This window comes from Sebastes fasciatus, chromosome 10 (assembly GCF_043250625.1).
Source record: "Sebastes fasciatus isolate fSebFas1 chromosome 10, fSebFas1.pri, whole genome shotgun sequence".
Lineage (NCBI taxonomy): Eukaryota > Metazoa > Chordata > Actinopteri > Perciformes > Sebastidae > Sebastes > Sebastes fasciatus.
Window position 1 is genome coordinate 26,377,067 of NC_133804.1, and position 12,735 is coordinate 26,389,801.

General features: G+C 41.7%; 1 protein-coding gene across 7 annotated transcripts in view; it reads left to right on the top strand.

Annotated features, from left to right (window-relative positions):
• The window catches only part of LOC141775629 (teneurin-3), a 176,060-nt gene that overhangs the window by 132,676 nt on the left and 30,649 nt on the right, over positions 1-12,735 (top strand). For all 7 annotated transcript variants that reach the window (XM_074649193.1, XM_074649194.1, XM_074649195.1 and 4 more), the window contains 3 exons: positions 1,719-1,980; positions 3,929-4,196; positions 5,163-5,306. In XM_074649193.1, coding sequence (XP_074505294.1) covers positions 1,719-1,980; positions 3,929-4,196; positions 5,163-5,306 — 674 coding nt within the window. The remainder of the gene's footprint in view (positions 1-1,718; positions 1,981-3,928; positions 4,197-5,162; positions 5,307-12,735) is intronic.

A 12,735-nucleotide genomic window follows, 5' to 3' on the forward strand; every position in this document is an offset into this window, starting at 1 on the left:
CTTGGGTTCCCAGATAGCTGAGGATTAGCTGATTTCTTCAGATATTCCGCCCTGTAACTCTTCTGACAAGGAGCGTGATAAATGGTTGGGGATAATCACACTTGGTTAGCCAACAGATCCGCTCAGTGTGTTAAGAAGGGGGGGGGCAGCATCAAAGCCTGGCCTCTTGCAGCTGTGAGCTCCCCACTGCCCAAAGTGGAGAGAGCTTGAGAGGGAAGCTGTTTTAGGTCAGCTGCACAGCTTGGCTGTTGGCGTGTGTATGTGTGTGTGTGTGTGTGTGTGTCATTCTGGGTGTGGGTGCGTGCACGAGGGACGTGCATAAGCATTCAAATCTGCGAGTGTGTGTCTTTGTGCATGTGAATGCATGCAATGTCACCACACAGATGCTTTACCCCCTGGGTAGTGGAGCTCGCAGAATATATAGAGCAGCACTTCAAAGACTCGCCCTTCATTTCCAAACCAGTAACTTTTCCCTGAGTAATGTCGTACTAATTAAAACCAGTTCACCAGAGAAAAACTCCCAAGACTCAAGACTCCAAACCAAATTCAACCATGAAGTCTTCTCACACCATGCCTGGTTAAGCAAAAAGTCATAAATTAGATCCAGTGAATGATGATGATACTTGGAGGCTGTACAGACAGAATACACTTGGTAAGGAAAAGTTCGCTCTTCCATTGAAAAAGCATTAAAAGGCTTAGGCCTTCAATAAATATTAACTTTTGCACTTATTAAAGGGGAATTCCACTTTATTACAACCTGAGGCTTATTTCCATAGTTCTGGCCATCATTCCTATCAGTAATACCAGTGACACGTTGCTGAAAAGAAGTTGGATGGAGTCAGAAACATTCAAATGTACCCGCATCACTTCTGGGTTCTTGTCTTCATTTTTACTCTTGTGGTTTAGATCAGTGGTTCTCAACCTTTTTTGTGTCAAGGACCCCTAAATTGATACACATTAGGTCACAGACACCCATTTGACCTCCATTGAAAAAGATGTCTTGTGTTATTATTAAGATCAGAATTCTACAGCTGTCAACTACAGTTGAGGAGATAACTGTGGAGGAAGTGAAACCTATGATCAGAATAGTCACTGACTCGTACTCACTGAATTAAATAGTGAAAATAAACTATTCCCCATTTTTCTGGGGACCACCTGGAACTCCCTCAAGGGACCCCTGGGGGGGTTCCCGGACCCCTGGTTGAGAACCACTGGTTTAGATCATCTCAAATCATTGACAACATGTTCTCAGGTTTTAGCAATTACTTTAGTGAGCACAATTATATCATAACCAATAGAATTGTAAAAATGAAAGCCTAGATAGAACTAAATACACTCTATTTATTGCTAATAATTAGGGCTGTCAATCAATTAAAAGATGTAATCGCTATTAGTCGCTGATTGTCCATATAGTTAATCACGAACAATTGCAAATAAAGTTTTCATCTGTTCGAAATGTACCTTAAATGGAGATTTGTCAAATATGTAATACTCTTATCAACATGAGAGTGGAAAAATATATATATATATTTATTATTGGAAATCAATTAACAAAAACGGAGGGTTTCAGACAGAGGGTGAATACAGGTATATTCAGACAGACAGTATGAGTAAAATAATGTGTTTTTTGAACATTCAAGCATGTAAACATGTTCTAGTAGAAACCCCAAATTCAAGTATGAACCTGGAAATGAGCATGATATTATGTCCCCTTTAAGGTTTGACCTCTTGGCCAATGGTGGCGCTTCTTTGACGCTGAGCTACGAGCGCGCCCCGTTCCCCACGCTGCATCGCACGGTCTGGCTGCCCTGGAACGTTTTCCACGTGATGGACACGGTGGTGATGAAGCGGGAAGAGAACGACATCCCCAGCTGCTACCTTACTGGCCTGGTCAGGCCCAACCCCCTCATCCTGGCGACGCCCCTCTCCACTCTGTACAAGACCTCCCCTGAGGACAGTCCCGTCATCCCAGAGACCCAGGTGAGACAGAGGTGACCCGGGGAGATCACATTACAGCGCTTTTTATGGTCAATTCCACATTTGTGCTCATATCTGATTGTTTTGAATGACATTAATAATTCATCCCATGTTTGATCCCAACATTACACGCAGCACTGTTGAAAATGCACAAACACAGAGAGTCACGATAATGCTGTTATCTTCCTTTTACCATGGCCTCTCTCGCTTATTTTAAACACAGTCAGATTTGCCTTTCAGTTTGCCTTTGAGCTTTGATTGAACTGAGGCGTCTCCCCAAATACTAAGCCATAAATTGTCTCACAGTAATGCTGATAAATTCTGAGAGCACATCACATGGAGGTTGCATGCCTCAGGATTTGGTTTGTATCCATTTGGCTCAAATCAGAGCTGAAAATCCCTGAATGCAAAATGTGGCTCTGCAGCTTTAAAACTGATTAGAAAAAAAATAGATCTGTGTTACATTTGAGGGGGGAAAAAAAATGTTTGGACATGCTTCAGTGGCAGTCTGAGGTGAAGCCTGGTCAAGGGAGCTGGGACTCTACAATGAAAAGAGAGTAAGACTTCAATTATTAGAGTTGTGGCTTTTGAGTAAAAGTTTTTTTTTTTTTTTCTCACAGACTCAAATAATGAGGATTTAATTTATTGCCTGTGGAGTTTGCTCAATTTGCATATAGACTAATGTACTTTGTGGTTTGCTAAAAGTAAGAACTTATTTTTAATATTTTTGGCTGCTCATCACAAATTTATGTTTGACAGTGCTGCATAGAATACAACATGATTAGCCTGCCAAACAAACTTTCCCTAATGTAGGACTGCAATAAATCTTTACATCACATAAACATTATGTATTATATACTGAATTTAGAGTAATCCCCTACATTAAAGAGGACCTGTTATGCTTTTGAGCTTTTCCCCCTTTCCTTTAGTGTGTTATATAGTTTTTTGTTCATACAATAAGTCTGCAAAGTTTCAAAGCCCACGCCAAAGGGAGCTGCTCTCCCCCACAGAAACACTGCTCCTGAACTGCCTGAAACACCTCGAAGAAGTCCCGCCTTTTCTTCTTTAATGTGGTGATGTCACCAAGTAATACATTTGCATAATACCTGCCTAGTGGCTAGTTTGGCACGCCCTTAAACAAAGGTAGTTAAAGTGGAGCTGGAGCAGAGTCCGAAGAGTTTGTTTCAGTTGACCAATCACAGCAGACCGGGCTTTTCGGAGCTCAAACAGAGCGTTTCAGATAACACATTCTCATCCCAACTCATCACATACCTGACGCTTTGTCAGACCCCGCGGTGTCACTTTTCGGTCGCAGCACACACATGCTTGATGATGTGAATTTAACAAAAACACTTGCTTATGTTCAGGCAATAAAACCACTTAAGTTAAGTTAAGGAAAAAACAACATGGTTGGGCTTAAAACTTAAAAGTTTTTCCAGTGAAAATGTCTTTTGACTTTGTGAACACAGGACATGAACGAACAGCTGATTGTAAATTCAAAGTGAAATGTAATGCAGAGCGCTCTCCTGGATCAAAGCCTTGTGTTTGTTGGACCCACCGACCTCCCCTCCCACCCGCTCTGTATGTCTCTTTCGCTCTTTAAGCTACGTCGCATACCGGCGCTAAAGGGTGCCTTGTGCGGTGCTATCGAATGCCGACGGCCGTGACAAAGCCTCGGTATTTGACTCCCTGGGAATGAGAATGGGCTATTTCAGGCAGAGTGTAAAAAGAGGTGCTGCAGCACAGCCTGTATGAGAAATAGTAAAGCGTTTTTCGAGCATTAAAGCATGTAAACATGTTCTAGTAGAAACACAAAATGCAAGTATCCTCCTGAAAATAAGCATAATAGGTCCTCTTTCAAATACCAGCCAATTCCTGTTGCTTCTGTTGCTTAAGTCTGTACTCCATGCTGTGAATCTGACACCACTCTGACTGCTAATTAAAATCATAGGTCCTTCATGAGCAAGTTGCCATACCAGGCAGTGACCTCAACCTGGTCTACCTGAGCTCCAGGGTAGCTGGCTACAAGCCCATCCTCAAGGTGCTGCTGACCCAGGACCGCCTCCCCTTCGGCCTGATGAAGGTCCACCTGATGGTGGCCGTCATGGGCCGTCAGTTCCAGAAGTCTTTCCCGGCCTTCCCCGACCTCTCATACACCTTCATCTGGGATAAAACAGACGCCTACAATCAGAAGGTCTTTGGCCTGGCAGAGGCTGTGGGTGAGTACCCGCTGTGAAGCTGCCGACTGGAGATGTTGTGTAAGCGTAGGTTCACTCAGATACTCGCGCTCCCTTCAGGCAGTGAACCTCGGTTGAACTTTGGAAGATTGATTTTTTTTCTAAATTGAGGATTATTTAGAGGGGACTGCTTTTGTTACCATGCGCAATAAAGATTTAGCAGGTGGTGTGAAATCCTGAAATCCCCCCAGTGCTGCATATTTGAAGGCCACTGCTCTTTTGCTGACTTCTTTGTTTTGCATGTATATTTCAGCAGCAGTCTGCTGACTAAAACATTGCCTCTGAGGCAGAAGCCTGAGAGAAAAAATCACAAATAATAACAGAACCTTTTGATGGGATCATACATAACAGAATATGTTATTTAGGATTTTTTTTTTTTATTAAAGTGTCATCTTGAGTGTTACACTACATGAGGGTTTTTAAAGAACCACATGGGGTAACACTTGCATCTTAATGTTTTACAGAAAAAACTTCTTAAAGTCTGAGGGATTTTGCTAAGAAGGATGAATGTAAGAGCTCTCCGGCTTATAAAAAACCCTCACAGCCCTGACAATCAACAGGATTCACTCAACCGTATCGCAGTGTTTATGATATTTACTTTAATGTGCTCCATCTGAGACTTTATCATTTAAATAATTCATGCCACTTTACACGCTATTGTGCGTTGTTGTGGTTTATTTGCATTTACACGAGATAAAAACAAATGAGAGGAGAGAGCATAAAATCCAAACTGTGCAGGTGAGACTTGAGAAACCCCACAGGTCTTCTAAAATCAACCCAGCTGGAGAAAATGACACATTCAAAGAGAAAGCAGAACCCGCAAATACAGAAAACAACCGCAACGTGTGCTGAATGTCTTATCGGCTACAAGCCTCATTGCCGCCTTAAGTGTCAGGTAAGGAGGTTGCAACCTTGCTCACCATAGGCATCTGCCATCATTACTTTCAGTGTCAGTGGGGTACGAATATGAGTCCTGCCTTGATGTGGTGCTCTGGGAGAAGAGGACGGCAGTGTTGCAAGGCTATGAACTGGATGCCTCCAACATGGGAGGCTGGATGTTAGACAAACACCACATACTGGACATTCAGAACGGTAAGAAACGCTCGTATATCTAGTTTAAGTGTGCATGTGTGTGCATGCGGGGCAGAGATAGGTGGCCTCTTAGGGTTACAGGCAGGCGGTCTTTACCCTGAATCACCGCAATAAATACTTGAATCAGAATGAAATATGGTTCGTCATTCCATCTGCAGATAATAGAGGAGAGTTTTGAAGGGCCGATCATTCACAGTAATGACAGAATAAATCAGTGACTAAGTCACCAGGGTGCAGGGCTCGCTGCGGTTCCTCACTACTCAGCTATTTTAGGAAGAAGACGGCCCTTTCGCCGCTCCACTGAGGCTTGCGCTTTTGATGAACAGGCGTCATGTTTAATTCTCGCATTAATTCAATAAACTAAATTAATTTCTCGCTCTTTCATCAATCAGAATGGCTTTAATCGCCAAGTACAATAAATGGACGTGAGTTTGTCTTTGTCGTGCCGGTGCAGAGACGTGAGAGAGTGAAACACGCATAATGAAACTATACATACAGAACAGCAACGAGTCATTGCTGGGTTACAGTACCAGGAGGTCGCATTCGTATAATCTGGAGAATTCAGTGCAGCGTTACAACTGCGCAGCCGGTAATATGACTGCAATTATAAAGAGTGGGCCTCAGGGGTAGTGTGCATTGTCAGCTTGCCAGGCTGCTGTTTTGACATTAAATCCACTCCAGCTCGCAATCGTTGTTCCAGTTGTCCGGCACAATTTGTGGCCCTTTCATCTTGAAAATAGCCGAGATTACATCCGTGGCCTTCAGCACGAGTCCTTAGTATCCCACTGTGAGACTGCAGTTTGTGATTGTTTGTTTATTTTTGTTTTAGTGGGCATTTAATGTGTCTTTGCATTTTCAATTTTTTTTAATGTAATTTACTCATCCATTTTTCATGCATTTGCAAAGTCATAGATTTCATGTAAGAGATAATGGACAGCGAGCCTGTCATTGTTGTGAAATAAACCCCGACCCTGAAGGGGTTTATTTCACAACCATGACCCGCTAGCTGTACATTAACCCCCTTATTGCACAGCTACTTATTTAACAAATCAGTAATCATCTCGAGTATTTAATCAGGTATTGAGGCTCGGCCTTGCATTTGTGCCATTAATCATCACGGAAGCTTTGATGTCAGCATTAAAGCATTTTTTTCTCACTACATGGCTCAAATTAGCCTTTATCAAACAAATGATTTCCTTCTGTTATGATTCTAAGAAAGGAATCAATTAAAGAAACGTAGCATATTCAGAAAGGTGGCCTTGTCGGCATAATGAGGAATTATCCTTTCTATAATTTGACACAAATACGGTCCTGCAGAGTCCGACATCAGAACTGCGCCCATAGCAACAGTCTGTTATACATAGGTCTGCTATAAAGAAATAATAGACCGTAGAACGCTGTGATTGACCAGAATCAAGTATTCAACAAAGCCGTGTACTAGAGATGGATAGATTGGATAGACTGCAGATTATGGCTGCCCCCTCTTAGTCGATTAGTTGACTAATCAGTCTTTTTGGTCTCAGTCGACTAAGATTTCTTCCGTCAATTAGTCATTTATTTTATGCTGAATGACTTATTTATAAGAAACGTATGAGCACATCTCTGGTAAACACAAGATTTAAAGTGGTGCTTTTGTGTGATTCTTTGTGGAGAAATTCAGTTTCACAGATCTGTCTATTAAATCAACTAATCGATTAGTCGACAAAATCTTATGAGTGTTGATTAAGAATTCCTTTGGTCGAGGACAGCCCTACACTAGATATCACCGAATCAGATTTCCATATAGAGTGCTCCAGGGATGACGGTTCCCTCGACAAAAAGCCAATGGGATTTTTCCATTGGGTTTTGGATTGTTGCAGGAAATGAGCTCTGTGGCAAACAAACGTTTATGATACTTACACGTTTTGTTCCATAAGAGAATCTCCACAAATGAACGCCACTTTTATGGTTTTTGAAGCGTAAATGCAATGCAATGCAAAGAAATAATGTTGTAAAAGTGTGAGTGTAATGGGGCTATAAAGACAGACAAGTTGACGCGATGATGTTTAGTAGTGTCATTTAGCCACTTGTTGGTGGTTGAGTGTGATATTTGTTGATGTAGAACCTTATTTCAGGCATCTGAAAATCCATTGATTTCCAGACGAGGGAACTGGAAGTGCTAAAATGCAAACTCATTTCTGGGTTTTAGGACTCGTTTCTGTAGCACTCTTTGGCGTACAGAAATAAATGTAGGATTTCCTCTGTTTCTGGCATCTAAGAGAATATGTAAGAGCTTGTGTGAGCAACAAATGCATCTGAGAGAGAGAGTAATTATACCTGTAGTAATGTTTTTCCTGGTTCCAGCCAGATTCTTGTGTGTGTGAGCCACAGTGTCTGGGGGATTTCTTTGTTGGTTCCCTCACAGATAGCATCACTGCTGAGGAGACTGGCACGGTTATGATTGATTGTTCTTCTGATTCAACTTTATTTCCATTATTCTGGGAGAGAAATCGAAAAACAGTGCAAATATTCCAGCTAATATAATGACTAGATATGGACCAGTTTTTCTCATTCCATCCTCTCTCAGTTTTTGTAGACAGTCACATACCAGATTCAGACAGGTATGTTTGTAGCATTGGGAGGTACAGTACAGCACAGTGTGTACAATGTTTCCATGCAGACTGAGCTGTCCTGAAATAGTGTCTTGTTAACGTTTTCCTGATGTTAAGCCATAATCGGGTCATTAGTTTTAGAGGTCATTGTGCCGATGATAGACCAAATTCCATCAGGAAGATAAACGTTCAAACATAACTTTTCATTTGAATGTAGAGATAAAGAAAGAAAGCTCAAATCTATCAATGTCCCTTCTTGTGGTGCAAAATCCCATTTTAGGATGAAATGGTCCTTTATGTGACCATCAGGAGGGCGCAAAATGATCTGATGTGCAATGATATCAGTACTAACATCCCTATAAAACATCCAGCATTACCCAGTATGCCTTTGCACTCCAAGCTTCCTCCCTTAAGAGTCGGATTGTACGCCCACACTCCCTCACTCTTTCCTGATTTGCTTCCCGTCGCCGTGCGGGAAATAAAGCTGAAATAAAGTCAACTCCTGAGCTTTTTATCGGGGGCAACAGGTTTGACATCGGCGGCTATCATCACTTAAGTGTACATCACCATGAAGTTGCCAGTAATTATTATGCCACTCATGCATTTGGATTCCCGCGCAATAGGTGGATAAATCACTTTAAAAATGCATTTATTTTCTTTCAAGTGCAAATGCCTGATGCTCAGAGTTCTGCATAGACTCAGCTCCTAAATGACACAATATATATGGTATGTATTTATCACCTCAGTGTGTGAATAAATAGTACTTCTTTATTTATGAGGCACCACCGGTGGGGCCGGTGAGGGCGAAGAGGTTAATGAGGTTCACCGGTTAAACAGCACGCTATTAAAGTGTTTATGTGGCTAATTGTGCATGAAAATAGACTATTGTTTTTTTATTTATTCATGGAGCTGATATTGAATTTGAATTGTACACGTTATTCTCTTAATCTTCACTGCCATCAGAAACGCGTAGGAGAAAATGCAAGCAGGCCGAGCTGACCAATCACAATTCTTGTGGTCGCTGTGCGGCATCTCCCCAGCCCCGATGTGTAGTTACATTTATGAAGAGGTTTACATGAGCTCTGGTGAAGCTACAGAGCATCCTGACACATACGTATAAATCTGGCTTTAGCCACTGTCTCTTTGGTCCGGTCCATGGAGCTTTAAGTAACCCTCAGAAGATGTTTCCCAGATATTTTTGCAACCAGAGGAGGTGTGTTTTTATAAGGAATGTTTGTGTAACTCCATTCTGCCTACATCTTGAATATAGACCTTTATAGCATCTTACATGCACACCCACAATTGGCAGGGGCAACACTATTCATCCCACAATACTCTGTGGGTTTGCACAGTAATATCATCCATGCATTCTGCATGTATAACGGTCTCCTCTCATCTCAGAGATTGCACAAACTGTCTTTTGTCGGATGCGGTTTGTGGAAAACATGTCAGAGAACCGGTTTCTGAAACTGAGCCTTCCTTTACTTTGTTCAAACCTCGGTGCCACTTTGTCCTGCTTCTTTGTTGAACATTAAAAGACCAGACACAAGGGCCCATTGCCGAACCCAATCTGTCAAGCCATCCAAAACATGAAGTTTGTGAAGTGTGCAGAAGAACACTGAAATATGCCTCCAGCTTGACTGCTGCTGGTGCGTTGCGTTTCATCTCACCTGTCTCAAAGTATAGCACGCGCATCTCCAAAGCCTTCACCGTGGCAGCATCACAGTTGGAGCTGTTGTTGTGAGATGCGTTTTTTTTTGCGATCAACATAGATGCAGCACGTGTGATATGCGAATGTATGCTGCAGTCTTTATTAGACTGAGCTGTGCTGCGTGTCGGGATTCATTAGAAAATTGGATGCTACTGTTCATGAAAAATCGTCATGTACAGGGTTGTACTTGTACACGGAAACGGTGATGACAGAAATAAAACAACAACCAGATGGTGCCGAGTTGTTTTTTTTCTCGTGCAGTAAACTCTGCAGCCTCCCCAAGGCTTTTTTCACACTTGTCCTATCACAGCGCCGCCCCAAAAATAAATTGCAAAGTCTGACTAAATTTGAAGATTCAAAAATAGTTTAGCAAAACGTCTGACAGGAGCTTAATCAATTCGCCAAAGGGTTTCATGCCGCAATCCTATTAGCTCAACCCAAAGACAGTGAGCTCTTTTGTTGGCGACTTTGGTATGCTAGTTTATACTGTGTTCACATCAAAGTATCATATCTGTAATCATTTATTTTTAGTACAGAGGTTGGGAGTCGGCACCTTCTTTTATCCCCTTGCATTTTCTCAATCCAAACTGAATCACTCAGTCTTGCATTCAGCCACTTTTTGACATTTGAGATTTATGGCCCACGTGGGTTTTTGGGCAAGGGATGCAGTTCGATATCCGCGGCCGGCATGAAGATGAATCCAAATATCACTGTTTGCCTTCATTGCTGCTGCAGTATTGATTCTTTCATGCTGTAAACCTTGACTAATGTCCTCGCCCAACATGTTACCAAGCGGTCCTCTGCAGCTGCACAGCGGTTTAGCTCCAGACATTTTGCTATCGCTCTTTTGTTGCGATTCCCGCTTCATTTTCGCACCACTTCGAACATCTGAGGACTTTTTTTCCCCTCTCGTCGTTTGTGGCGAAAGACCCGAGCGAAAGCCGTCTCCCTCTCTCTGCTCTCGCTCCAGAGCCTGTCAAACTAGATAAGGCAAATTGTTGGTGTCTGTGCTTCAGTCATGTCCTCCTGCCCCTCCTTTCTTCATTACAAGTGGATATGCCTTCCCCTCGATCTGCAGCTTGTCTCTATCTAGGATAACATAGCTGACTCTTATTGGACACAGCCAGAGTTCAGCATCTCAGTATCTCGGAGTGTGCTTACTGTACAGCAGTGGGCAGGGAACCTCTCAGTGCACGTACATGAAGCAACTGAGAGATTTTCCTGCCCACTTTTAGCCTCTATCACGGTGGATCAGTGAGAGCCTGGGTGGTATCTTAGAGAGTGACACAGTGCAAAGGAGAACAAAGAAGGACAGGGTGCAATTAAGACACACTCCTACTCCTCCCCTACCAATCTCTGTGCTCTATGTGTCACCAAGGTGACATTGCTCAGGGCGCTCCGGTATTTTATCAGGTATGGAAGCTCGGCCTTGCATTTGTGCCATTAATCATCACGGAAGCTGTGATGTCGGCATTAAAGCATTTTTTTTCCCCGACTACACGGCTCAAATTAGCCTTTATCAAACAAATGATTTCCTTCTGTTATGATTCTAAGAAAGGAATCAATTAAAGAAACCGAGCATATTCAGAAAGGTGGCCTTGTCGGCGTAATGAGGAATTATCCGTTTCTATATACAGGAGTTATCTCTCCTTGCTCAAATATTTCAGTAATACCTCCTTTAGTTTTCTATTTGCTGCCTTATTTTATAGATAGAAAATGGCCTTCGTGCTTGATCCACATCTATACTCACATTCACTGTCATTTTATTTTTAGACGAGGGCTGTCAATTGATAAAAATATTTAAATTTGATTATTTGCATGATTGTCCATAGTTCATCGCGAATAATCGCAAATTAATCTCACAATTTTGTATCTGTTCAAAATGTACCTTAAAGGGAGATTTGTCAAGTATTTATCAACATAAGAGTGGGCAAATATGCTGCTTAATGCAAATGTATGTATATATTTATTATTGTAAATCAATTAACAACACAAAACAATTACTAATGTTGTCCAGAAACCCTCACAGGTACTGCATTTAGCATAAAAATATACTCAAATCATAACATGGCAAACTGCAGCCCAACAGGCAACAACAGCTGTCAGTGTGCTGTCTTGACTATGACTTGCCCCAAAACTTATGCGTTAAAGAAATTAGTGACATTAAAACTAATTTGTTAAGTTAAAGTGTTATTATCGCATTAGCTTTGACTGACATATTTTATACTACATCTATATTTTGGATTGTTCTTTCCATTATTACTCGGCGACTTCCATTTTACCGTCAGAGTCTCACTGTGTCTGAGTGTTTAATAATGTGGTAAAAGCTGCGTGACATGCAGTTACATTACATTTATGGTGCCGTGTCCTCGCTGGATGGAGCAGCGTTGGAATGATCTTGGAGTAAAAGAGACAACAGATTCTCAGACTTTTCTTTTCTCACTATGCCAAGCAGACAGAGACTTTGTTTTTTTCTTTTACCAACTTCTATCCAAAACCCGAACACGCCTCCACACATTCATTTATACTAATCAATGAGCAGACACATCCCTAATGGTTGATCCATTCAGCTGCCATACTTGTACTTTGACTTGATGTCTCCTCTGCAAAATCTGTCGAGGGAGCACTAGTTTGTTTCAGCCCGGGCAGAAAAACAGAGCTTTGCCAAAATGTATTTCTGCTTGTCTCACACAACAACAGAAGCTCTTTCTAAATGTATTTATGAGAAAGTTTTGTTCACGGTCAGGGCAGTGGTCAAGTCCAACTTAATCGAGTCCAAGTCAAGTCAAGACCAAGTCCAGAGCAAATCGAGTCCTGTTCAAGGCCATAATAGGCATAATGTATCTCCAATGCTAATTGGTCATTAATGAGTTAAAATGGACAGAAATAATCTATAAACAATATTAATCCATATTCTAACATCAAACTAATCAATGCATAGAGTTAAGGTTTGAAGATCATTACAGTCTAACGTAACATTCATTAATGAACCTTGAATTTGATCTGATATTTGCCACTGACGTTTCTACTAGGACTGGGACGATACATCTATCTCCCGATTCGATTCTATCACAATACTTGGGTGCCGATTCGATATGTATTGTGATTTTCAGTGGGAAAAAGTTGA